The following is a 25,509-nucleotide window of genomic DNA, read 5'->3' as shown; positions in this document are numbered from 1 at the left end:
ACTAGAAATTGTTGTCAAAGAATCACGCGTCCACTCTTGTCTCACTGGGTTATACTTTGTCGTAACAAACTTCTGGCACGCTCCGGCCTCGCACGCGTCTTCACCTGTACACTGTCCTCGGAGTGTGTTTGTCCTCCATTGTACGCCGCCGCTGTTTGGCCGACGTGACCGGCCGGACAGCGTCGCAGCGCGTGGCTCGGCAGCGTCTCTGTGGCGCGGGTGGCTTTGTAACGAGTTTCATAAAGAACAGCCCGGAACGGAAGACGGCCGCACGAGACATTTATAGAAGAGCCCGAGATAGGGACCGCGCATCGCAGTTCGAGGCGTTAACGGGGAGGAGGGGACGTGTTGTTCCATGTTGCGGTGGTGGCCCGTACCGGCCGGTCGTCGTGCTCGCGGTTTGTTAGAGAAGCGAGCAGCAGCAGCTCTCGGAGGAGTTAAAGTAGCGGGAGGGGAAGGGAGGGGGGGGGGGGGGGGGGGTGTGATGCGTGCACGGCCGCGACTTAGAACAAAAGGGGCGGTGGACGGGTGAAGGAGCGGAGCGGCCGTTTCTCAACGCGCTATCTCGGCGCCGCGCCGGCAGCCCGACGCAATTACATGTAGTGCACCGCCGGCCAGCCGGCGGCCCCACACCGCGTTGGTACATCCCCGGCCTGTGCACGATCCGGCTGCTCGTTCATTTCTTTAGTTCTTTCGTCCTCCTCCCCCCCCCCTCCCCCTCTCTTCGCTTTATCCCCCCTTCCTCCCTGCACAGTTGGTCTCTGCTCTCTTTCTCTCTCTCTCTCTCTCTCTCTCATACACACACAGGTTCGTTTCTTTGTGCCCGCCCTGTCGACGCGGTCGCGAAATAGAAGTGAAGAGGGCCAGGGCTAGGACTCAAAGCGCGCGTGCGCCGTTCGGAGAGAAGAAAGGGTGAAAGAAAAGGGAACGGAATCGTCGGAGGAGAGAAGACGGCGCGAGGGGAGAAGCTACTGGAGAAGGCGCGAGCCCACTTCGGGGACAACTCGGCGGAAAATGACGTCCCCAGGCGAACATTCAAAGCGACAGAGATACACCTCGGCGTTGCTCAAGCCGCGCGACGCGGTGAAGGCAAAACGTGCCCCGAGGCGGCGGACGGCGCTGCGCGAAACGCCGCCCAGGGGCGAAGAGAAGACAAAGAAAAGGGAAAAGAAAACGGGAGGCGCGACGCAGGCAGCAGCAGCAGCACCGCTGCGCGAGCGGCGACAAATAACAGTGGGAGAGGGGAAGCGAAGAAAAAGGTGAAAAAAGGCACAGAGAAAAAGAAGTAACGAAGTGAAGGACAGGCGGGCGCGAAGGAGGGTGGGGGGCAGCGACAAACAGCGATCGGAAAGAGCAAGAACGAATAAAGGAAAGTGCAGCGCGTGGAACACGAAGTAAATGAAGGAATCCTCGGCACTAGTTTCCTGTCGTCTGCTCCAGTTTCTTTATAGCCTTTTCAGCGCATTTTCTCTCTTCTCTCTCTCTCTCTCTCCCTTCTTTCTTTTTTCTTTTATCTTAGCTCTTGTTATTCTTCTCAGTCTGCCACTGCACTCAGCCTGCGCGTACGTCTCTCGCTTACTGAAGCAGCCGCGACACGAGGAGTGTGGCGACAGCGACTCGCGATGTTGCTCCTCCTCTTCCTCTCCAGGGTGTAACCCGTCGCCCTTTTTTCTCGGCGACAAATAGAACGACTGTTTTCCCTCGCGGGAGCCATTCTTAAACTCGTTGTCGCCCCGGAATGAGCTCTTCTGGATTGCTTTCTGGCCCCCGCCGTACGACGCCGAGTATCGGGAGCCGCTGTCGCCGTCGCTCCGCTATTGGCCTCCTCGGTAAGCCGTATGCTGGAGGAGGAGCAGCAGCGGCAAGAGAGAATGGCGTGCGCGCCTCGGGGTCCTTGTGCAGAGCGCGCTTGCTTGCTTGCTGCTGGCGCGGTGTCGACACGCGCTGCGCGCGCGCGCCCTGGGACGACCGCGCCGAGCAAGACCGCAGGATTCCCGCGAGCCCGGAGAGCTGCGCGCGCCTGTTATTAACACGACCGACGGAAGGTTTCGCTGGAAAACTGGCCTCCGGATTCGTTTATCTGCCGCCGCCGCCTGCACCTCGTCCGTCGCCCGGTTAGCCTGAAATGAAAACGAATAGCGGTTCTTCTCGGCTGCGACATGAGAGGGAGCAACCTTATTTCTTTCTTTCTTAGCGTATATATCTGTTTTATTTGCTCACGCAACGCTCTCGTCGCTTCTGCGCATTTGGTTTTCTTTTGCTTCCATTTTAGCTTCTCATTTCCTGTGGCGGAGTTCGAAAATTTGCGGTGAGCTGTAGCTGACTTATACGCCGTGCGTAGTGGTAGCGTGTGCGACGGAGGTAGGCGGACAAAACGTAAAACGCGCGGTTAGCTTTCTGAGAGCGTGGATTCTGCATGACGGTCACTAGCACAGTCGCTGTAAGCTCGAGATTATCAGAAAAGCGCTTCGCGGAGATTACCGTTCAACTAATCTTCTGGACACTGGAAGCAAAGTACGCTTAATAGCAGCAGTGAAAATTTTGTATATATATGCCCGTGTTCTAAAGATCGTGACGTGACGTCCCATGGGCGGCACTGTGATCGAAACACAGTGCATCAGTGCATAGCCCGTTGTTCACCGTCCGGTGGCTGTCCCATAGTACTCGGTGGATGACTGGCAGTAAAGAGCTGGCTTCTTTTGCGCGGAGCTTTCCCGAGTGGTTGGTACTTGCTAACTTCGCTTGTTTACTTCCCGCACCCTCGCCCTCGCGCAGATCTAGATGATTGAGGCTTCTGCGCGGCGGATTTTTCGATTCTGTCAGCGTGGCCCGCGTCAGGCGCTGCTGCGATTGCTTCCCCGCTTCGTCGAAGGGCAGCAGCCGCGTAAAGGCGGCGGGCCTAAATGGGTTTCTCTTGCTTTTTCTTCCGCCCGGTGTCGCCGCCCGCAGGCGTTTCTGGCTTTTCTTGATGCCCGTCGTCGTCGTAGCGGCAACGCGTTCCGTCGTTCCTCTCCCAGGTTCGTTTGTTTGCCAAAGCCGAGGGAAAGGGAAGGAGAAGAGGAGGATCGGAAGGTCCTCTGGAAAAGGAACGTTCTGCAGGCGTCGTCATTATCGCTCAAAATCGCGCCGCCGCCGGTGCCTCCCCCCGCCTCAAAGGGAGAAGGCCCGGGCTCTTGCAGGCAGCTTCTATGGTGGTGAAGTGGGGAGGGGGGGGGGGGGGGGGGGGCGTGTTTGCCGACGGAAAGGGGATGAGAAAGCGCCGGCCGGCACCGCCGCCCCAAGAATCGCCGTGCGTGCCGGCTTGAGGCATCGGCGAGGCGGTAACCAGAGTCGCTGACGCCGCTCGGCGATTCTCTTAAGTGGGTGAATTAATGAGGCGCGAGGTCCCCGTTAATTACCCAATGGCAGGGACCTTCCTCTCAAGATCAACGTGCGCCCGACTGTGAACGGAAAAAAAAGGTGGAGGCGAGGCGGAAGTGCGGGTCGGGGAGGGACGGAGGCACCTGCGGCGTTCCTTATTCTTCGTCTTGCTCACGCATCGCCGTGCCGTTTGCTGCGCAGTTGCTCCTTGCGGCAGCAGTTCGTGCCTGCGACGGCGGCTGCGACGTTTCCGGCGGAAGTCGTTAAACGATGGGAAGCTCGCCGTAGTGCGGTCGTAATGACTGTGCGCGCGATATGCTTGACTTAGGACTTTTGTGCGGGATTGATGAAGCGGTTCTTTGTGTCTGCCCCCGGGCATTGCGTCATTTTAAGCGAGCGCCATGAATGTTATCGGGAGGGCAAGTTGGGTAAATTTAGTTCGAGGGGATTGACCCGATGACTCGTCAGATAGGAAAATGATGCAAACGTAAGCAAACTTGTTAGAGGCACTGAATAATAGCTCGATCTCGGGGTGGAATGTAAACGTTTTCTAATACTTCAGCAGATGCCGCTTTAAAAAGTTAACTGCATCCCCCCCTCCTTTTTTTTCTTACGCCGTTTGTTTCTCCGTCATGTTTGTGTGCCTAAGGTGGTGCACCCTTTACAGGGGAAAATTGCAAGTGGCATGGTGGTGTGGAAATGGCAGGGGCTGGCGAAGGTTAAGCCGGAAGAGATACATGTGATTGTGGAAAAAAACTTGCAGAAAAGGCGCGTTCACAAGAGTAAGGAGTAGACAGGACGATGCGGGATGTATGGAAGCATCTTGTAGTCACTACGTACGAAAAAAGAAAGTGTGTTGGACATGGCACGTGAACAGAAAGACCCGAGCAAAAAATTGCTGAGTTAAATTCCTCAGGATAACCTGCAGTGTAGCTACTTGAACAGTGGTCTCAAGTGTTCTTGCGTAGTGAACTGAGAATGGCTAAGGGTTTTGTAATCGGTACTCTTCCTTGCAACCTTAGTTTTTTGTTGTTTTCGCAGTAACAGTGAAAATAATTTCCGAATTTGGTGACGTTTAGGCCTTAATTCGGTCGTTCGTTGGAACGAAAAATGAGAATCTGCAAGCGTTTCATATTAAGAAAGATATTCGTGCGCTCATATTTCTTCATTTGCTAGCTGCCGGTTCCATACCTTAAACGTTTTTGTGAAGGCGGCTCAGAGGCTTTATTGAGCACCCCCAGCGAGCACGCCGTGAGGACGTGTAGTTAAGCGGCGCGCTTTGAAACGGGTGGATTTTGGCCGCACCCGCGCCACGCATTGGTGATTTTGACCTCCATTTTCATGCTGTTTTATTGATGGATCATTCTCTCAGACGTGTCCCGTCTTGCAAGGCAATCGCTGTCTTTCCTCGACCCCCCTACGCTGAGTCTGCGAACGTCCGCGGAGCGTTTAAATAAAGCCTTGCTCTTGCCGGCTAGCAGCGCTATTTCCTGTTTGCCGAACTATCCGGGCCCCTCCTCCCTTCTGCCGAATATGCAACTTTGTGACGTCGGCCCGCTGTTTGCTTTCGCAGCCGCCTTCCTTTTGTCTTCCCTTCGCGCCTCCATGTACTCGCTTCTTTCCTTTCGTGCGCGAGGCCTCGCTCCCCTGTCTTTATTTGTTCTTCTCGGCTCCTCTTCCACCTCTCTTTTTACTTCTCGCTGCCAGCCCCCCCTCCCCTCTCCGGTTCGTCGTTATTGTCTTATGCCGGTGTTCTCCTTCCCTCGACCGAGCCAGTTGTTTCGCCCCCCAACATTGCTCGCCTTTGTGCGTGCGTATCACGACCTTCCTTCATCCACCTCCCGCGTCCCCGGCGCTATTTCTGTCTGGTGTACGACAATTTGCTCGCTGCCTGTCAGGAACCCCCCTCTCCCTCCATTCCTCAGCCGTGCCCTTCTTCGCCGCCTCCTCTCACTAACGCCCTTTCCCATCCCTCGCCGTGCCGTTAAGCCACGGCCCGCCCCGCGACGCGTCTGCAACGGTGCGCGGGGGGATTCTCGGGCCGTTTCTCCGCGCTTTCTGCTCGGCCGCGTCGTCCTTCAAGATCCGGAGCGCGGCGCTGCCGCTGATGCCGCCGTTGCCGGCATGTGTTTACCGCCTTGTGTAACGCCCTTTGACGCGGCTGCCCCACCAGATAAGCCTCCGTGGCTCGCCGTAAAGCGCCCCGAGCGGCGGCGGTGGTGGCGGCGCTGCCCTCTTTTCAGTGCACTTCTAAGGTTTTTGAAGCTTTCTCTCCCCCCGTCTCTGCGCCTTCCTTCCTTTTGTTCCTGCGGGAACAAAGGCGGAAATGGGTGAGCGCGCCTGCGCGCCACCGGGTTCTTTTCCCAGTCGGCCAACTCGCAGCCGCCGGCGCGCGCTCTCGACCACGCGGCGCCCGCTCAGCGTACGCGGTCCCGAGGAAATGAGCTCTTGTACGGTGCCGCCGCCGCCCGGCAGAGCCGTTCAGGCATGCTTGATAAGATGCCCCCTCCACTCGCTCTCTCTCTGCACCGCTCCGCCGGCCTGCCTGCTCGGCCCCGCTTGTCGCCCTTTCTCTCTCGCTCTCTGTCTCGATTTTTGTCTTTCGTTCTTGGCATGCGCCGAGCTGCAGTTTGTCCTTTCGTCGTGTGTCGTCGTTTTTATCCGCACTTTCGTTTTTTTTTTTTTTCCTCAATCTCTCTCTCGCGCTCTCTTGGTGATGGATGAAACCCTGCTGTGGCTCGCGCTGGTCGAGCTCAGCGCAGTACTGCATGTTTGCAAATGGAAAGCGAGCACACCGGCAGATATTGTGCCCTAATTACTACTCTGGCTCGCATTGCTTGTAGTAACGCTCGCTGTCTTAGCCTAAGTCTCCTGCAACCGTTTCCCACCCAAGAAGGACCAGTGGAAGCTTACTAAGACACCACTGGTACCAATAGGAAACCTGTAAGATGCTGTCAAATTCCAGTTGGTTTTAGCGGTGTTTTTGCAACATCTAAATGATCTTTTCTGGCAGGGTTTACATAACTGTTGCAGCTGAAGAATGAGAGAAGTTTTATATGGCTGCTGATATTTTCATAGTACGAGGCAATGTGTCAGCCTGACCATGGTCATTTTATCACCATATAAAGTGGTGACAAGTTTTGGGTTATTCTAGCTGTGGTTTACTGTTGCAAGCATAGCAGTGACTTCGGCTTAAATACCTTCACCCACTCACCACAGTGGCTGTCTTTGCACATCGATGCAACTTAATTGACCCAGTGCTCAGTGTGATTGCAAAAAGTACAGCGGCTTTTTGTCTTTTCACTTGTGTTTTATTTCTTTGTTTTGATTCCAGAGTTGACTGAATCATTTGTTTCCTTTTGTTTTTGTCTTGCAGGAAGTGGGAAGCATCATAGGAAAAGTAAGTTCAACCATTATTTGTGCCATAAGGCCACTCCTTTGTTATCTTATCAGCCTCTCCAGAAGCACTAATCTTGCAGTATGATGCAGCAAAAATTATGACTTTAATGAAGCAGCGAAACCAGTTTGCCTTGTTCAAAGTGCTTCTCTTTAGTTCTGTGTTGCGAGAGTAGTGAATGTACATACTAAATTAAGATTTCATTTGGATACGGCTGCTCTGTAAACTGTGCACGCCTTTAAAAATGAAGGGATGTGCATCATTTCAGCTTGTCTGTTAGCTAGTCATTCAGTCTTCCCCTTGCTGGTAAGCAAATTCAGTGTTGCCACAGTTTAGGTTGGATAGATATATAGATATTACTGCGTATATCTGCTGAATTCAGGCGCTATTGATATTAGCCACAATTTTTTAAGAACTCACGTGAATTAGAAGATCCTCAGAAGAAGCATGAAATAAAACAATTTTTGTGCACTGAGCTCTTCTTTTTTGCTTGCTGCTAGATGCTAGTCTTTTTTTCTTTGTTAGTAATGTTGAAAAAAGTGAATATTACCATTGACAAGAATAGCTTACATCTGACAAAGTGTCATATGTTTTTCGACAGTTATTGTAGTCTCAACAGTCTTCTTCCTCTTGGCTTTGTCTGAATAGCATCCTATGGAGCTCAGGTTTCAAACTGCCTGTTCAAAAAGTCTGGTCTTTGTTGTAAATTGTAGTTACTCCTGCTACCTATGCTCACCTTACTGTCTTTTTATTGCTGGTATTTTAATTACTCTTGATTGGTTTTGCTTTGCACTAGGCATTATCTGTGTGGGGCATGATGTGATGCTTCTTTGCACTTCCCATCTTTTTGCAGAAAGGCGACAACATAAAAAAGTTCAGAGAAGAGGTAAGTTCCACTGAGGTGTTTACATTCTTTGTAGAGCTTCCTAATGTTTGACTAGTTAATTATCTTTTACATACTTCTTTTTAACTTCACCTTTATACTTGTCCTGATGCTGCTGTATTTAACTTCCATGCTCAACTCTGCCAAGCAAAATAACTTCAAGTGCTGTTATGCTTTGATTGCATGTACACCCTTGGTGAAAATTCTTAATGCTTGTGGCTTGCTTTATAGCCATTTAGTGAAGAACTTATGTAATCCGTGAAGACCTATGTCTTCGTTAGGGGAGGAGAACCTTTACCCTCACATTTCAAGACCGTTCGGTCTTTAGCATATCTGTACGTGCTTTACTGTGCACCTCATGAGCAAAGCAAATGACATAAAGACTTTTTAACAAGGCTCTACAACGATATAAACATAAGACCTGAATACTATTATACACCCAGTACATGTATGCGACAACAAAACAGTGTTGCTATTTTCAGAATCACTCTGAACTAACTTCTGTTGCTGGAAAATTTTCATTCGAGAGCGCTAATGAACTAAATTACATTTGTGCTAACAGTTTCATTTCAAATGTCAGGGTACTTACTTATGTTTAATTAGGCCTGTAAAGTGGTGTCTGCCCACATATGAAGGCACTAGAAGTTGAACAGGTTATTGTTGTGGCTTAATAAGAGCAGCATCAAGTGGAAGTCATGGCAGTGAGAGTAGTAGAAGCACACAGGATAGAGTTGCAACTCTGCAGTCCTGTGTACCTTTTTGTCATGGCTTGTGTTGCTAGGCCAGAGATTTTTTATGAAGTGGATACGATACAGCCCATTAGCCACCAATGCGCCTACAACGCAGCCCCTCCAGATGTCCTTGCTTTTCAACTCTCGCAGAGTGGTGCCAAGATCAACATTTCTGATGGCTCGTGCCCCGAGCGCATTGTCACCGTCACGGGCTCCACGGAGGCCATACTGAAGGCCTTCTCGCTCATCGCCCGCAAGTTTGAAGAGGTGAGCCCTGGCTGCGCAAGCTGCTCGACTCCTCACGAGCTCAGGGGCAGGGGGGGCTGGAGCGGTGGACGTTTCACAGAGCGGGCAGATGTTGTCTCTGCTTTGCCTCCCCGTGCAGACGGTGGGACCGACCCTCCAGGAGCTGCAGAGCAATGGCAGCCACCTGCCCAAGCCACCTGTCACACTGCGCCTCATCGTGCCGGCCAGCCAGTGTGGATCCCTCATCGGCAAGGGAGGCTCCAAGATCAAGGAAATCCGCGAGGTCAGAAGCATATTTCCTCTCGCTTGCTGAATTTTAGACAGGTAGCATGGGCGTTCAGTTGCACTCTGTCGCTTGGAGATGCAATGAGATGAAAAGGAAAACTGCAGAGAAAGGTTATAATTTAATTCTTAATGCTGTAGGGGCGGTTTGGCGATAGGGCGCCATTGTTTGGTCTGCCATTTTTGCTGAGCATGTCATCTAAGAGAAAGCTGGGCACTAGGCCAGTGGGGAGCTTTTACCCATCAGTAAACCAGTGGATACTCAGCAGCACTGAGGATCAAACCCCACACCTGCTGCATACAGGACAGGTGCTCAAGCCACTGAGCCGCCACTGCAGAGGAGCATGATCAGAGAGTTGAAGGCATTGCTACGATAGTCAGTGCATGAAACTATCAGCTGAGCCATCACTTTTTTTTTTTGCAGTTTCTTTTTCATGCTTCATTCTTTCCAACTATCATCGTACTAGTAGTGTAACTGCCATGAAAGCTCACCTTTCTTTACAGCTTCTTTCCCATTGCAGGTCAATAGCTTCATTATGTACTTTTCACAAAATTTATCATAATCCTCATCTTAAAGAGAAGTTATTAAAAAGGCCACCCTATATTTCAGCACGCATTGATCACTGCCACAAAGTTTGGATCCCTCCGTGTCGCACAAGATGTTTTCATGATTCATTCATACCCAGAACTTGTGTCAGCTGGAATCATCTTCCCCACAATATTGCTGTAATTACTGATACTACTTCATTTCGTAACACTGTTATTAATTTTATATAAGTATGTGTCCATAACTGTTAATTTATTAGCTGCTGTTTTCGTTTGTGTTTTGTTTTGTGAAATGCTGCCTTTTGTTAATTCTGTTATTGATTTTATACCAGTGTTTGCTGTAACTATATTCAATTTTTCTAGCTGCTGTTTTGTTTTTGGTACTTGCATGTATTCCCACTCCCCTCTGTAACGCCTAACGGCCCTGAGGGTAAATAAATAAATAAATGTGTTTGTTGGTGTGCCCAAGTATATACGTTGCTGACGTCATTGTGGTCTGGGATGCAGCTCATGTTTGGTTTTCCTCTTTTTCAACCTGTATCTGCAGGTGACAGGGGCTTCCATTCAGGTGGCCAGTGAGATGCTCCCTAATTCCACCGAACGAGCCGTGACCGTTTCTGGAACTGCTGATGCTATCACAAAGTGCATCTACCAGATCTGTTGTGTCATGATGGAGGTGAGAATGTCGATGGGTGCATAATTTCTTTCGCCACATACTTTGGTGTCTTGATAATGTGTTCTTTGGTGTTTGGCATGATCTCCATCAACTGATTATAAATGGCAGACAGGAAAATGTGCTTTACGAGTGCAGAATTGCCTTTGTTTCAGTCGAAATTTTGGACATGTTGGGAAACAAGCACAGCAGTTTATCTTGCCATATTTTGATTGTTAGGAGGCTTTTATAGTACGCGTCTTGTAAGTGTTTCTTATATCTACACAGAAAATAGAAAAATTGCAGTCCCAATGTTGTGATACTTTTTGTCCTCTTCTGTAGACTTTTTTGTTTTGAGGTTTTGTTTCTAGTGACTTGATGGGACTCTTCAGCAATTTGGCTGCAAACAGTAAATATTTGAACCAAAATTCTTTTTTAATTGATGTTAGATAAGAAATGGTCATTGGATAAGCACCACTAGGGCTTTCATAAAATGTTAAATGCCTTGTGGAATATAGTATGTGCTATGTTTCCCCTCTTGTAGTGCCGAGTTTTGCTCTCTGTGCTTGCGGATATTTATACCTTGGTAAAGCAGGGACAATTTTCAAAGAATAAGTATAGTAATAATCCTTATAGTGACATCAAAAAAAAAAAGGAAAGCTATTATATTCAGCCATTCTTATCCAAAAGCCACACAGGATTCTTCTGAAGGTAAAAAACGCCATATTGGCTTCTTGTTAACTTAAATGGTCAAAAGTGCAGCTAAAGCTGCATCCAGGTTCTGTAAAGATTTCTCACTTCAGTGAAATTTTGCATTCCCAAACTGACAGAGCTCTGTTGAAGGTTTTCTTTATACTCTACAGCTAAATCTGTAAGTGTGGAAACTCAATTTTTTACGATTCACAATGAATTCAGCCTTTATATTAGCTTAGCTTCCTCTTTCAGTTCAAAATCCCACTTAATTACCAATGTCAGAAGTACAACACTAGGTAAATGCTTGGCAAACTCTGACATTGATCACAATGTGGCGGTGAAAAGTGTTGAGGCCTTCTTTCGGCACTTGTACATGAATCCAGCACTTTAATCTTAGCCACATGCCCCTCAACCAAAGGATCTCAGATGCGTGATTGTTGCTTGACTCCACGACCTTGGATACTCAGTGCTGTACTTTGATTATTTCTTCTTTCCTACAGTCCCCTCCAAAGGGAGCGACGATACCGTACCGTCCAAAGCCAGCCATGCCACCAGTGATATTTGCAGGCGGTCAAGCCTACACAGTTCAAGGGCAATATGCAATTCCACATCCTGACGTGAGTAACTTTGGCAGCTCGGCACTCTTGTGTAGCTACTTTGGCAGCTTAGCACCCTTGCTGCTCTGCTAAAGGCTTGCATGTCGCCACTGTTGTTTTATGCACTAGCTTTAGTGGTTCTCGCAGTTTTGTCTAAAACTGCTCTTGTGATACGTTTCTTTCCTGACTAGTGGCTCCTTATAGTCTCTCTTTTTTGCTTGAGAGTTTATCGAGATACTAGTTTCACCACTTACAGGGGCTATGGACAAAGACAATTCGTATGAAGTTAAGTGGGAACTAAATCATATTTCAGTATTGCGGCTTGCTAGCATAAGTTGCTGAGTCTTGGAACAAGGAGCCTAGGTGAGCTTCTATTTGTGTTCATGCTGTTGTATACATCTCTTGATTTGTGCTTTGCTTATTTGCTCAGTCTTCCTGTTATGTTTTTGTGCTGGTGAGTTATGGTTGTCTTGCACAGTAGCCAAAGCAACACAAGCGCACTCCATTTTCTATTCCTCCTATCCTTGCCTCTCTCTCAAATTCACTTTCTAACGTTTATCCTGTGGCATTGCAGAGTGCTCCCAGGGAGCTGCTCAGATTTGCATAAAAACAAAAAATTAGAAAAAGGGAGAAGAGAAAGAAGCCCACTATCAGGGGATTCCTTTCTTTTACTTGTCTTCGCCAGGCTTTTCGGTCTCACTGGTCTTCAGCCAAGCTGTTAATTGCTGCCTTGTCCCTTTCCGACTGGTGCTAGCTAAACTGTCTTAGGGCCATCATGGGAGCGTAAAAAACAGCAGAGTATTTTTTTTTTCAACATTTCGAGCACATCACGCGAGCTCTGAGGCACAGTTCCACAAAGATACACGAAAGTCCTAAGTGTAATGCGGCTTGTTTGCATGCTTTCCTAGTTCGTCTTCTCTCTTTCAACCTGTTATTGCAAAGGAAAGGTTTGTATGGGGACACTAACTGTCAGCTTGAGATCTGAATTGATTAATTTTTCTCACCTGGCCACACCTGACCACCCACCAACCCATACCTTACACCCTACCTAGTGCGCACACAGCACACGTTCTCACCTGTCTTAGCCTGAAGAACTGGCCACTAGTCACGATGGGTGCGACGCCACAATAGAACGGCGTGTACTGCGTGGCCTACTGCTCACTATTATTACTAGTAAATACTGACATTAGTAGTTGCTTACAGTGCCACTAGTTGTTCCTGGCTCCTAGGTTCTCTAAGCACCTGGGTGATTACCTCCTTGGAAGATGTGGCATCGTGCTTCAACACAAAGCCTAAAATGCAGTGAAGTGATTGTTCTGTCTTTTATGTGAATGCTAAAAATTTTTAGTGTGCGCTTATTAAGGGGAGATCTGCCTGATAGAATTCATAGTCATTACAGCCTCACCACAAACAACCTAAAGAAATCAGCAGGCACATTTATAACAAGAGCATGTAACTGCTAGAAACAGAGAAACTGCACTTGAAGGACTAGCAGCATGCTTTGGTCAGGTTTAATGTTTTGTGCAAATTTTCATGTCTGAGGATCTCTAGACTAGGTCTTAGCAGATGCGTGGAAGCGTCGAGTCACTTGCTGCTAGCGGCATATTGAGTTCTCACAACTCAGCAGCGGCCATGTATTTCTCCCCACGGCTCCGTTGCATCACAGCCATTGTAGCGTGGCACCCCCGTGGACTCTCAAGTGGCTCGCGAGTTTGCTCGCACGTTGTGTCTCTCTGCTTGGGACTTCTCAGCAGCGAGCCCAAATAACACGTAGCCCGTAGAGCGCTCGTTTCCAGGCTCCCGCGTGCCGTCCCCAGCCCGGGGGTCTAAGAGCCGCGCGGTGGCCCCCCCTGTGTGCGAGGAGATGCCGCGAGAGCCAAGTGAGGAGGACGTCTTATTAATGACTGCTCCCCGGTCCCCCTTCCTTCTTTTTTTCTTCTTCCCCGTGATGGTGGGCTTCTCTTTCCCTCTACCTTCTTCGACTGCAGCCGGGCTCAGTGCCGGCCCCCGCCGCCTCCAATATGGCAGGCGTCAAACAGGCGACCAACCTGTCGTGCCCCTCGTGTTTCTTTGTTCCCGCCCCGCAGCTGACCAAACTGCACCAGCTGGCTTTGCAGCATGCCCCGCTGCTGCCAGGACACAGCGTCGGGGCCATCAACCCGCAAGGTGAGAGTGCAGGCACCCAACCCTCCCCCACCACTACCAACCCCCTCCACCGCCGACCTCCGACCACCGTGTGACCCCGACTCTTCTCCCCATGGCACCTCCCCCATCGTCAGAGCGGCGCATCGGTTGCAGAGCATCCGGAGCGTTCGTCTTGAGTGTGTGCGGCAGTCCTGCGCTGCACAGAGCTCATTCTTTATTAGCTGTGACATGATGGAGACAGCATCATTGGTGACTTCAAGATGCAATTGTAGTGGGCCTTGGCTGAGGGGGTACTTTTCCATACCATGGCAGACTGGAAGCTTTTGTGGCGAGTGTTGGTCCTTGCAATTGCCTTTAATGCAAGAGTCAAGGCTAAGCAGAGAAAAGTGCAAATTTCGATGTGGTGCATTGTTCTTGCGTGTGGTGCAAAAGGTGCATTCCACAGTCTACCCTCATGGTGCAGCTAAAAAACGTGTGCTCTGGGCAATTTACCTTCTGTGGCGCAATTTTATGATTCTTGTGTGTGCATTTCACTCTAACCAGTGGCCCTATTCAAAAAATTCAAATGAATCTTTATATTTCATAATGTTGACTCTTTTGAAGGAAAAATTAGATTTTGGTCTGGTAGCTATACCTAAAAATACAGTAACCTTCATTGTACAAAATGCCAAAAGGTTCTCATACTATGCTCTAGAACAGTCAGGTTTTCTGGACGGGATGAACGTAGCTGTTTTTGCTGTTTGTATGACTATAAGGCGTTTATCTGGTAACTGCTTGCATTGTTCAGGAAAGCAAAAAATTTTAAAAATTTTTGTCTTACCAGTAAGTTGATGTTGCTGTAGCGTTATCTACCTGGTCCATTTACTGGTTTCGTGCTGTTTTCTCGTAACGTTTTTTGCAGCTTAACGATGGTAAGTATTTGTATAGTTTTCCGTGTAGTTGAAAAATACTCCCCAAATTTTTTCTTACTTTCTGGTGCAATAGAAGAAAAGTGCTGCACAGAATCTTGTTGCCATATGCATTTTTACTGCAAAATATGTATTTCGTCATGTTCGAAGTATTTCTGTAATGAGAAGGCACCTACGATTTGTTTGTTGGCAGAATACGGTCTCTTGATCTGCTAAGTTGAAATCAAGGCTCCCTGAGTAAAACTTGGCTCCCTAGCTTGAAAAACAAAACTTCATCTGGAAATTTGTTAACTATTATATGCACTGGTTTAGCAGTACCTTGCAACAAGTGTCCTGAAGACCAAAGGTATTCTGGTAACCAGTGCGTTTCAAGGAGCACCCTAAGGTGGAGTAGATTTCAGTCAAGGGAGTAATGGCACTCATTAGCATCCACACCTGAACACAGCATATGGCTACAAATGATCAGAAACAGCATTTGAAGAAAGATTTTAGTCGGCTTTACCCGCCGCGGTGGCTCAGTGGTTATGGCACTCGGCTGCTGGCCCCAAAGACGTGGATTCGATCATGGCTACGGCGGCTGAATTTCGATGAAGGCGAAGTTCTAGTGCCCATGTGCTGTGCGATGTTAGTGCACGTTAAAGATCCCCAGGTGGTCGAAATTTTCGGAGCTCTTCACTACGGCATCCCTCATAGTCTGAGTTGCTTTGGGACGTTAAACCCCAATAAACCAAATAAACCGTGCTTAGTCATCATTAGATTAGTTTGGGCAGTGACTACCTCAGACCGGTAGTGGTCTCAGGTTCAGTGCCCAGGCCAGGACAGATAGCTTTTCTTTGCTAATGACTGTGCTCGCTTGGATGCTTATGAGCAATTGCTCCGTTCATTCCCTCATAGGCAAGTGTGTACTCAAAATTTGTTTTTTAGGAAAGAATTTAGAGAAAGTAATGAATAACAATGTACTTGATCAGTCTGCCTCTCTTTGACCTCTCTAAAGTCTCAAAGTGCCCCGAGCTTCGGCGGGCCACTTGTGTGGAATCCGTGCTCTGCTGGCATGCTTACTTGCGTGCTGCTTTGTGACAGCGCTTGCAGCGCTGGCAACCACCAACAACTTGCGGCCCAACACTGCAGCTGCTGCCATTGCCACCGCCAGCACCACCACCACTGAAATGACCATCCCCAATGACCTCATAGGGTGCATCATCGGCAAGGGAGGCTCCAAAATCAATGAAATCAGGTACGCATCCCTGCTGGAGCAGCCTAGATGCAAATGCTGCTAGGGACAATGCTGCAGGACAGGGCGTTGCTGCACCATTACCTCGTGACCAAAACTGAACTGCTTACTAATGTGCTGCTTTTGATTTTAGTGCAAAATTTTCATCTGTACCCTAGAGCAAGAATGGCTCTTATGATAACAAGGGGTAGTTGCCTGGAAGTCTTCTTTCCCGAGGAAAACAAAAAAATTTTGTGCATTCTGCAGCTATCACGAATTTTTGAATTACTCCCTTCAGATGCCTTCAAGGCCTGCAGGCATCGCAGAAAGGAAGTGTAAATAGAAGATCGGTTATAAGTCGCCAACTCATTTTGTGGCCTCTTTAGGGACGACGAAAACAAAAAAAATCAGGCAGTCCCAACAGTCAAATTCCTCACAACGAAAAAGAAAAGTCGCTTAAGCTTATCATTCGCTCGGTTATGGTGCTTGGTTGCTGACCCAAAAAACGCAGGTTCGATCCTGGTCCCGGCAATCGTATTTCGATTGAGGTGAAGTGCTAGAGGTTTGCGTACGGTTCGATGTCGGTGCACTTTAAAGAACCCACGATGGTCGAAATTGTCCAGAGCCCTCCACTTCAGTGTCCCTCATAGCCAGAGTCTCTTTGGGATGTTAAACACCCATGATCTTTTTGCTGCTAAAGCAACTTTTTACCCGAAAAACAGCGGTGTAGTGGCACCACTTGCTTGTCGAGTTGTGCAACAGTGCACACCACCAATACACCTAAGCTGCACTTAATTGTGGCACGAACATGCAGGCCTTACGATAGCATGCATAATGGCTGCGATTTGTGTCGGTGGAGCCGTATCTTTGAGCTGAAGCCAACCCTTGAGTTTCGTGTCCACAGTTTCCATAAAAATTATTGCCTTAGATTAGGGTAAATGTGGTATTAGCCCGGCTGTTTAAGAGGCTCCCTTCCAACTTGAACCCCACTATATTCGGGCCAGGATTTGGTCCTAGTGTAGTTTGAATTAATTAACGATGTTCCACTGCACAAATTATTTGACTGCTTGGCTGTTAGCAGCGGTGCTGTAGTGAGTGCAAAATGTTGAGAAATCAGTTGCAATGCATTCAGGATATCAGTCGCTTTTATGTATTGGTGCTATGGAGCATGTGGTGGTGCCGCGAAGAAGTCTGAAAAATCAAGCATGTTAGGAAATTCAGGGGCCCCAATATTCGGTTGGCTACTCTACTAGAAACATAGTAATAACCATGCTATGCAGCACTCTTGAAATTATTGTGGAACTCCCTTCGATACAACAATGAAGTTCTGTGGTTATTGATAGCTGAGGTGGATATCTGTTTCAATGCCTGCATGCTTCGTACCTCAGCGACATGACTCTGGTGAAGAGAGAGCAAAAGAGGAATATGTTTTCTAAGACTACGCATTTCTTTACTGGGGAAAGCTTTCTTTTTTTGCATTTTTTGCATTGGAAAAATGCAAACCCCAATTTCAGTTCAAAGTGCTTGGTCTCTTGCTAACAATGACATAAAAAAGAGGTCATCTTTAATTTGAAGTTGTTTGACTGGTTCACGTAGCAGACCAGTAATGTAGCAGTGTGGCTCTGACTTCAGGGTGTTAAAAAGCCATTATTTGAATGCACAGCTGTGACCTCACACTTTTTCTCTCCTGAGTTGAGTTTGTATTCAGCACCTGTCATACTCATCGTTCATTCTTTTTGCATTCAGTTTAATTCTGCAACTGTTTTCATTGCTAATGCATAATAAATAGTGTTTACATACCATTGTAGTGCTTCCCAGTTCTTATATTTACATAACAATCTAATGCTTCCTATTCCTTTGTTGTACACATTGTAACAAATCAAATACCACTCCTCTGATTGTATAGTCTATGGCATTAATCGCAAGCTTGACTATTTACATTGGAACTTTTCCACTCCTCCATCTTCTTTAATATTGGTACTTTTACTTTGAACACTTCATACATTCGAAAACAGCATACCAACCAGTGCAGTGTGAACCACAGCCATGAACATGAAATTGCTTCACTGGTGCTTGTTCAGAATCCACTGCGGTGGCTCAATGGTTATGGTGCTCAGCTGCTGATGCAAAGGACGTGCGATCAATCCCAGCCATGGCAGTCACATTTCAATAAAAGCAAAATGCTAGAGGCCCGTGTAATGTGATGTCAGAGCTTGTTGTCACGATGTCGGTGCAAGAACCTCAGGTGGTAAAAATTTCCAGAGCCCTCCACTATGACATCTCTCATAGCCTGAGTCGCTTTGGGGCATTAAATCTCATAAGCCTAAACCTTATTATGCATGAAAAACTAACATCAGCCATTTGTCATAGTCATCATGTCATTGGATTTTTTTCATAAAACATGCTATCATAGTATGTACAGTGGGCTTGTCTGCTGATCACATTATACATCCCATGATATAAATTGCCATCACAAAGTTGGAACTGAATGATGCGATGCTGATATTTCAGTTTCAGTCATTCTTGTCTTGTACGCCCACTGATGGGACGATGGGTGGGACGATGGGTGGGACGATGGGTGGGACGATGGGTGGGACGATGGGTGGGACGATGGGTGGGACGATGGATGGGACGATATATGGACTTTTTACTTGATACCACCGTGGGTGGTATCATTGCTGGAACATGCAGCATCAGTTGCATGTTGCTGTATGCGATGTTGGAGTTAAAGCTGATAGTTTCTTTGCTCAAGATAAAGGCTTGAAATAATCACTGACTGAAATGAGCGTAACATTTTATTTTCTGGGCGTGCAGGCAGCTTTCTGGAGCGACAATAAAGATATCCAACTCTGAAGAGGGGTCCAAAGACAGAACAGTCACCATCTCAGGAACGCCGGAAGCAATCAACCTTGCGCAGTACCTCATCAACACAAGGTGGGTGTGAGGATCGCAGCATCATTTGAATCACGTTTGATTTCAGGAAGCAGTCTTTTGTGGCCTACTTTACGCAAGATATTCTTTCAGGTTATTGAGCGCGCAGCTGAAACAGATGTTGTTGTGATGTTTAGTCAGAATGGTGGGTTGTTGGGTCCAGGTATCAATTCCCTGCCGGATTCAGATTATTGCACATCAGAGGCAGCTTAGTAAGCACTGCACCAATTTGAAAGACCTTACTGCAAAAAAATAAATAAATAAAAAACACCATTGACACACCTGAAAATTTTCAAGTTTTGCAAGAGTGTAATTGTGGTCTTTTCGATAGGTTGCAAAGCCTCCTTCTTGCTTACCTTCTTCTTTTTGTAGCAGCCTCTGTCTCTATCCTTCCAGTCACAGCAGTGTGTTATCACTTGACTTTCTTAATGCTTATATTCAAATAGGTAGTACCATAATCCATTTGGCTTCATGTGCCTCATTGTTGAAAGAGTGTGGACTTTCTGGGTAGGAATAAAGCAGCAGCTTCTGCCTTAATGGTTGCAACAGTTATCTGTCCAGTGCTCTTTTCAGCCTCACAGTAGGCTCACTCCTATGACAACAGATTTTTATTCACACAGCCCACCCCCCCTGCTCCAATTGGCATAACCCTTCCAACTCCCAATCCCTTTTGCAGCCCCCTTTGACTCCTTCCGTGTTTCCCAAACCCATAGGCACTCAGTACCCCTCATCCCCCCCCCCAAACACATCCCCTTGCTTTCACCTTTCCTCATTTGCTTCTAAGCCCTCTTGTTGTATATTTATTTTGTCTTTTTCCCTTCTTTTCTTTTTGCTTGTGTACATATAGTTTCTTTTTTTTTTTGTGCAGTACTACTTTTCCTGCGACACCGCTCTGTTTGCTTTTTTTTTTCTCCCACCTCCTTTCTCCTTCTACATCCTGCATAGAATTCTTTCGTAGTGTAAAACTGTACACCGTGCAGATAAGTATTTAGAATGGAACCTTGTTATAAGAGCGAAAGCCTTCTTTGTTGTAGCTAGCGTTCGAGTGAGCACGTGGGCTGTATTGTGCAGGCACATCATCAAGGAAATCGCTCCTCTTTTTTTTTACGTGTGTGTGTGCATGTGCATTACAGTTAAATAGCTTCCCTTCGCTGTGAATGTCATGAGGTATAACATTAAGTCCATTATGTCTTTCAACCATTTTAGGCCGGTTTAAGCTGACTTAACGCAAAGACAACTTGACATCAATCCGTGCACAGTGTTTGCTTAAGCAAAGTATGGGGAGTTTGTTCACGTAAGGGCACTTAGTGTACAGTGTACTTGTAGCCAGCACTTCGTGTGCCAACCGAAATGGTATGAAAGTTTAATTGTCCTCTTATAAGAAGGTTCTGTAGCACTGAGTAGTTGTAGTCAGTAATGTGTGTCCACGACAGCTGCAGTTTTTATGTAGTCTTCTTTACTGTTTCCTTGAGTGAAAATTTCCATCTCTTTCTAGTTGCAACATCGTCTCTCTGGATCAATAAAACAATTGCAAATCATAACACTACTAAAGTCAAGACTTCACTAATGTGTTTCACAAATGTAAACTTTACTTCTTAACGTCCTTATACGTCAGTATACACAGTTATACTTTAACATTTTAAAGTCACAGTGCACGAGACACTTTTTTTTATTACTGTGAGCGAAAGTTCCACATATGTAACAAATGTCATGACATCCTTACTTGATAAAGATCATGGAGTATGTGAGGAAAACACAGCAGTAATCTCTAGTGCAAGCATATTTCACCATGCCAACTTTCGTTGCTTGGCATCAGGCAGTTTATGGGCCCCTTTATATTCAACTTGCCTTCCTGTTTTCATTACCACTACATGTCCATGCATTTGTGTCTGTGTATGCATGAGTTCTGCCAGCCATCACCATTAGTTTTTATTTGGTTAGATTTTATTTTTGTCATCCTTTTTATGATTTTTTGACCATCCGGATTTTTCTCTAATCCAGAAACTCCTCCTTTTTTTCTTCCCATCTTACCTACCCCCCCACCCTCCTTTTTCTCCATGCAATCACTGCGCTCCTCTTTTTTTAAACTCTCTTAACTTGATTTGCTAATTTCTGCTTTTTTAACTTGGTCTTTTTTTTTTTATTCGCTAATGCCCTGTCCTCTACCACTGATATTCCTGTTGCTCTGGCTCCTTCCTTAAAAAAAAAAAATAAAAAAATGCCTCATTCTTTTCCTGTCTGTTTTGGCAATTCACCTTTCTCTGCCATGGTTTCTTGTTTTTCTATTACACTCCTGCCCTGTTTGCTTCCTCCTCTTTGTTTTCTTTCTGTTCCATTCTGACCCCCTTCGCTTTTGACCCCCTTCGCTCCTGAACCGTCATTTCCCCCCTCCTCTCCTCTCCCGTCTCGTTTCTTTTTTCTTTTCCCCCTTCTTTTTTTTTTCTTTCCATCTCTGCAGCATGGAACTGCATAAGAACCTGACCCTTGACCTGAGCTCGACCCACCCGGCCTCTGGGCCCCCCACCAACTCGCCCACCCCTCCGAGCCCCCTGGCAATCCCGCTCAGCCAACTGGTGAAACCCGCCAGTGCTGCCCCGCTTGCCCTGCTGGCCACCGAACTCAACAACCTTTCCTCGGCGGCGGGCCAGGGTCGAAAGGGGGGCCTCACAGCCAAAATTCGGGCCTCCGCGTCGGCTGCCACCACTGCCGCCGCCGCCAGCGCCGCCTCCTCCCATAATGGCAGCAAGAAGTCTGAGCGAAACAAGTTCTCCCCTTACTGAGAGAGAGAGAGGGGGGTCAAGCTCTCTCTCCCCATCTCCTCCTGTCCCCCAATTTTCCTTCTGTTGTCTTTTTTTTTTTCTTCTCTGTCCCGTCTCTGCGTCCACCTTCTCGTCTTCTTCTTCTTCTCTACCTGCTCCCCTCTCTCGACACTGAACACACATTGTGAGGCACATGAGGCCAATGGTGGAAGGTGAAGGGCCCTACGGGGAACCAGGAGCTTTACTCTCTCTCTAGGGAAATGCACCCCACTGCCGGCGCGTTCTTGCTGCCGGCGTGCTTCTCTCTCTGTTTTGCTCCTCTGGCAGAGCTGTCCGCAGATGGACATACAAGCAGCGAGGCAAGGAACGTTCTCGATCATTTGAGCCATAGGCATGAGTAAACTTCGGTCCTAAGCATTTTACCTTCTCATGTGTCGTACTAGTGCTTTTTGGAAGCACATTTTAAGTCAGTGCAACTTTTCTTATCTATCCTTGCCTTAGTCAAGTCCTTGCAGCTGGATCTTGTATCTGTTTGTGGCTTTCACTGGCTTTGCTTAGTGTGCTGCTCACTGGAATGAACAACACTGGACGCAAAAGCCCCAAATACAGACAGGGGTTTTGTGGTTCTTGCATCCAGTGTTGTTCGTTCCCATGAGTAGCACACTAATGAAGTTAAACTTGAAAAACCAATTTTACCTTCGATGAGTATTTTGCAGCAAATAGCTGAGATGCAGCATAGGGATTTCCTCAGTCTGCCTTTTGTTGACTTAGGTTTCATAGTGAATGAAATCATTTGCAGTCATCTCTTGTCATTGAGTTTTGTAGCATTCATTTTATGGTTCTGTAGAAACCATTGTTTTGCACATACTGATTGTAACTAGTAGTGCTAGAAACTGAAAGTCGCAACAGACACTGTTGGTGCATTAGAAAGGAGCGAGTTTGCAGCAAAAAGAATGAGGGCAGAGCTGGAAATTGTGCTTTTCACGAATGTGGTCCACATAGCACAGTCCTGCCCTTTTTTATTTTTTTTTGCTGCTCACGAGAAGCAGCAGGAAGTGACCAGGCAGTGGGGTGTCCCTTGGTCTGTGCTATACTGATTGACCAATGTGACGAGTAGTATACATTGTTGAAGCTTGCACAGAGACTGTTGCAAAGAGGACTGTGTGGCAAGAAGAAAATATTGTGGTGGTGGTGGATGGGACTGTTGGCGTGACGCCGTCGCGAGTGGTGGTTGTGTTTTGGTGTGGGAGGATGGGGGCGTACACACTGCATAGGTGTGGACGGTGGCTGCTCCATGAGGAGGGCAGGAGAGGGTGTCATTTTTCCCTGTGCAATGGCTGTGGCATTTTTCTTACTCTTTCAGTATTGCTTGTTTCTTATGTTGTTGTTGTTCACCAAAGATCTTTTTATTCTGGTGTAGAGGATGATGACACTATGCTGATAGAGTCCTTGTACGACCAGCTTATATCGAGGCACGAAAGCAAATGCATTTGCCTGCAGCTTAAGACACAGCTTTCCTTTTGCCATGTGTTTACGTGACTGGTATGTGCTTTTAACCCTGTTTTGGTTGGAGTCCATTTTTTTTCCTTATTTTTTTTCTGCTGCCATGGAGAAAATGATGACTCAGTGGTACCAGCAGCCACACTTTCACCCAGCAAAGGCATTAGCATTTTTGTTTGACACTTCCTTTTTTTTTTTTGTTCACTCATCGACTCGGAAATGTCCAGACATATATATATATTGTGCCATTCTTATTCTCAAGCTTATGGGACAAAACACTGTACTATGACCACCAACATAGTGATGTAGCTGCAGTTAGACGACTCAGAAGTAGATGATGATGTTTTGGGGCACTTGCATTCAGTGCTGTAGACATATCAGCAGCATGGTTTTTGGAGACAAGGCATTATCTCTCTGGTGGCCACACAGCTGTAAAAAGTGGCGAGCATGGGCAAAAACAGAGAAGCCACAGATTTTCAACATCTTTTTTTTTGCCAACAGCGTGTGATGCAGTAAGCAATCAAGTTAAACCTGGGATGATTTCGTTTTTATTCTTGAGGTACAAGTGTTAGCTAGTCCAGATTTTATTTTCGGCCTAATATGACGTCTAGGTATGAAGTGCATGTACTAGTTTTCAGTGCACTAGAGTTGTGCATTTTTATGAATTTTTTAGTGGTAGGTGTTGGTCTTATTCTCGTTGTTGATATCTGGAGAAGAGGAACTTTGTTGTATCATAGTCTGTTCAACAGCTGTAATAATATCCATGTTCTAAGTCACATGCCTCAGATATCTCGGTGTGTTAAGCTAACCTGCACTCTCATCTGTGAGCTATATCCTTGTACGGTTGATACCTTTTGTGCGACGTCCTCCTAACTGTGTCTTGATATTGCAAGTCAGGGTAATTGCCCAGCACTCTGATGTGAGTAGTATTTCACACTGTTGGAGGAGCTCCGTTCTGTCTTTTTATTATAATTATTATTATGTACATAGCATGCATTTTTTTTTTTATCCCCTCCTCTCTCCTATCTTCCTCCCATTTTCATTTTCTGTACGCTAGGTACAACCTATCAAAGATGGAAGGGAAGAGTTTTCAGTATTTCTGTTTGTGAGTCAGTTAGGGTGGTCCTAAAAGCCTTGTCTCTTACTGGTTTCGTCAAGGTTTTCACGTGTACTGGCCTAGCCTCATGACAGAATGGAATAGTGATTCACTGAATCAAAACTTGTACTATGACAAACTGCGATGATCTGATGTTTCTGGCCTGCCTTTTTTTTTTTTTAAACCTGTGTTTGCACAAATTGTCGCTCACTGCTGAGTTCACTTAGGCTATGGGTTGTGTAAGTTGTAGGCTGTATTATTGCTGTCAGCTACAACTTTCAAACAAAGCCCACAAGCTTATATGCAACACTTGGATCTCCTAGCATCTTCTCCTACATTTCTCTCGGTGTCATTATGTGTAATTCGCACCATACAAACCATGAAATTCCTGTCAGCTGAACTCTGAAGCGGTGCAAGTCTTTTCATCATTCCTTGAAGAGGCACTATGGCAGTGTTATAGTAGCGAAAATTCACTTGAAATTGGCTAGAACATAAAGTTGGTAGAAAAAATCTACCTTTAGCTTTTGCATGTGGACTGGTTAGAGCACATACGCAAGCAGTTCCTCAATGCACATTTCTTGCTGCGGACAGGATTATGAGGCCACCTAGCTGTAGCGGCAACTCGCACTGCTCTTCAAGTGCTGTCTGTACAACTCATCTCTGCAGAATTTGGGCCGCGAGCGGCTCACTTGTGATGTGGTCGGTCAATTGAGTGTTTTGTAAATCTGTAGATGTGTGAAACGATCACTATATGCAGCAAAACATATCTCCTTGAAAAGCTGTTTGTGACATTGACTTGACGAGCCTTGCAGTGGTTGTCCAAGCACAGAGTTCTTGAGTGGGCTGGGTAAAAAGCTAGCCAGCAGCAAAGCGGCATTTCCGCACATCTGCTGGAATGAAGGGACCTGTCAGTAGCTTGGATGTTGTATGTGCAATATTTATTTTCTTGACACATGCGTACACACTGCAGTTGTCATTTGGGCAGTGTAGCAGTCCTGCTTTTGTCACAGCCTCAGGGTCTCTTGCTTCATTGTCTTCTTCATCAAGTCATTTTGCTTACGAATGTTCCGGCATCTCTTGCACACATCGCGTTTTAGTTCCTTTCGTTTTAACGTTGCTTGACAGTAGATGAAATTTCTTGTGGAGCTTGCGTCTTTTTTTTTTTTATTATTATTCCTCCACAGCTGCAGAGAAATTGGGCAGAATGTATTTGCACCAAGTGCGTGCTTTTTGGGCCCTGTAGCAAAATAGCAACGGTGAAAAAAAACGTGTGAAACCACAGGCGGGCTTTTCAGGTGTATGTCGCAGGCAGCTTGTGTAGTTAGCTGTAAATCTTGAGCCTTCCCTGTTTCCTCTGCTCTTGGTTTATTTTTTGTTCTCATTGTTGTCATTAGGACCAGAGATACTATTAAGTATGCCTCAATCCTTGTAGTACATTTGCACTGATCATGAACTCAACCTGTGAAAACACCAAACAGGTTTCAATGAAAAACCATACCCTTCCATTGTAGAATAATCATTTTCTGAAGCATATTATTAAAGATGCTCTAATATCACAGTGTGTACAATGTCAT

General features: G+C 46.8%; 1 protein-coding gene across 11 annotated transcripts in view; it reads left to right on the top strand.

Annotated features, from left to right (window-relative positions):
* LOC149339394 (poly(rC)-binding protein 3-like) overlaps nt 1–25,509 on the top strand; it is a 313,316-nt gene that overhangs the window by 274,692 nt on the left and 13,115 nt on the right. For 6 of the 11 annotated variants that reach the window (XM_089548159.1, XM_089548170.1, XM_089548167.1 and 3 more), the window contains 10 exons: nt 6,737–6,760; nt 7,611–7,643; nt 8,522–8,638; nt 8,727–8,900; nt 9,993–10,121; nt 11,291–11,407; nt 13,375–13,552; nt 15,520–15,673; nt 18,464–18,583; nt 21,039–25,491. In XM_089548159.1, coding sequence (XP_089404285.1) covers nt 6,737–6,760; nt 7,611–7,643; nt 8,522–8,638; nt 8,727–8,900; nt 9,993–10,121; nt 11,291–11,407; nt 13,375–13,552; nt 15,520–15,673; nt 18,464–18,583; nt 21,039–21,360 — 1,368 coding nt within the window. In that variant the 3' untranslated portion in view covers nt 21,361–25,491. Of the gene's footprint in view, nt 1–6,736; nt 6,761–7,610; nt 7,644–8,521; nt 8,639–8,726; nt 8,901–9,992; nt 10,122–11,290; nt 11,408–13,374; nt 13,553–15,519; nt 15,674–18,463; nt 18,584–21,038; nt 25,492–25,509 lie in introns of those variants that run through there. The other 5 variants (XM_089548163.1, XM_089548161.1, XM_089548160.1 and 2 more) reach the window with 5 other exon arrangements.

Source organism: Amblyomma mixtum, chromosome 6, assembly GCF_055824585.1.
Source record: "Amblyomma mixtum isolate Tamu chromosome 6, ASM5582458v1, whole genome shotgun sequence".
Taxonomy (NCBI): domain Eukaryota; kingdom Metazoa; phylum Arthropoda; class Arachnida; order Ixodida; family Ixodidae; genus Amblyomma; species Amblyomma mixtum.
This window is presented reverse-complemented; position numbering and strand designations above follow the sequence as displayed.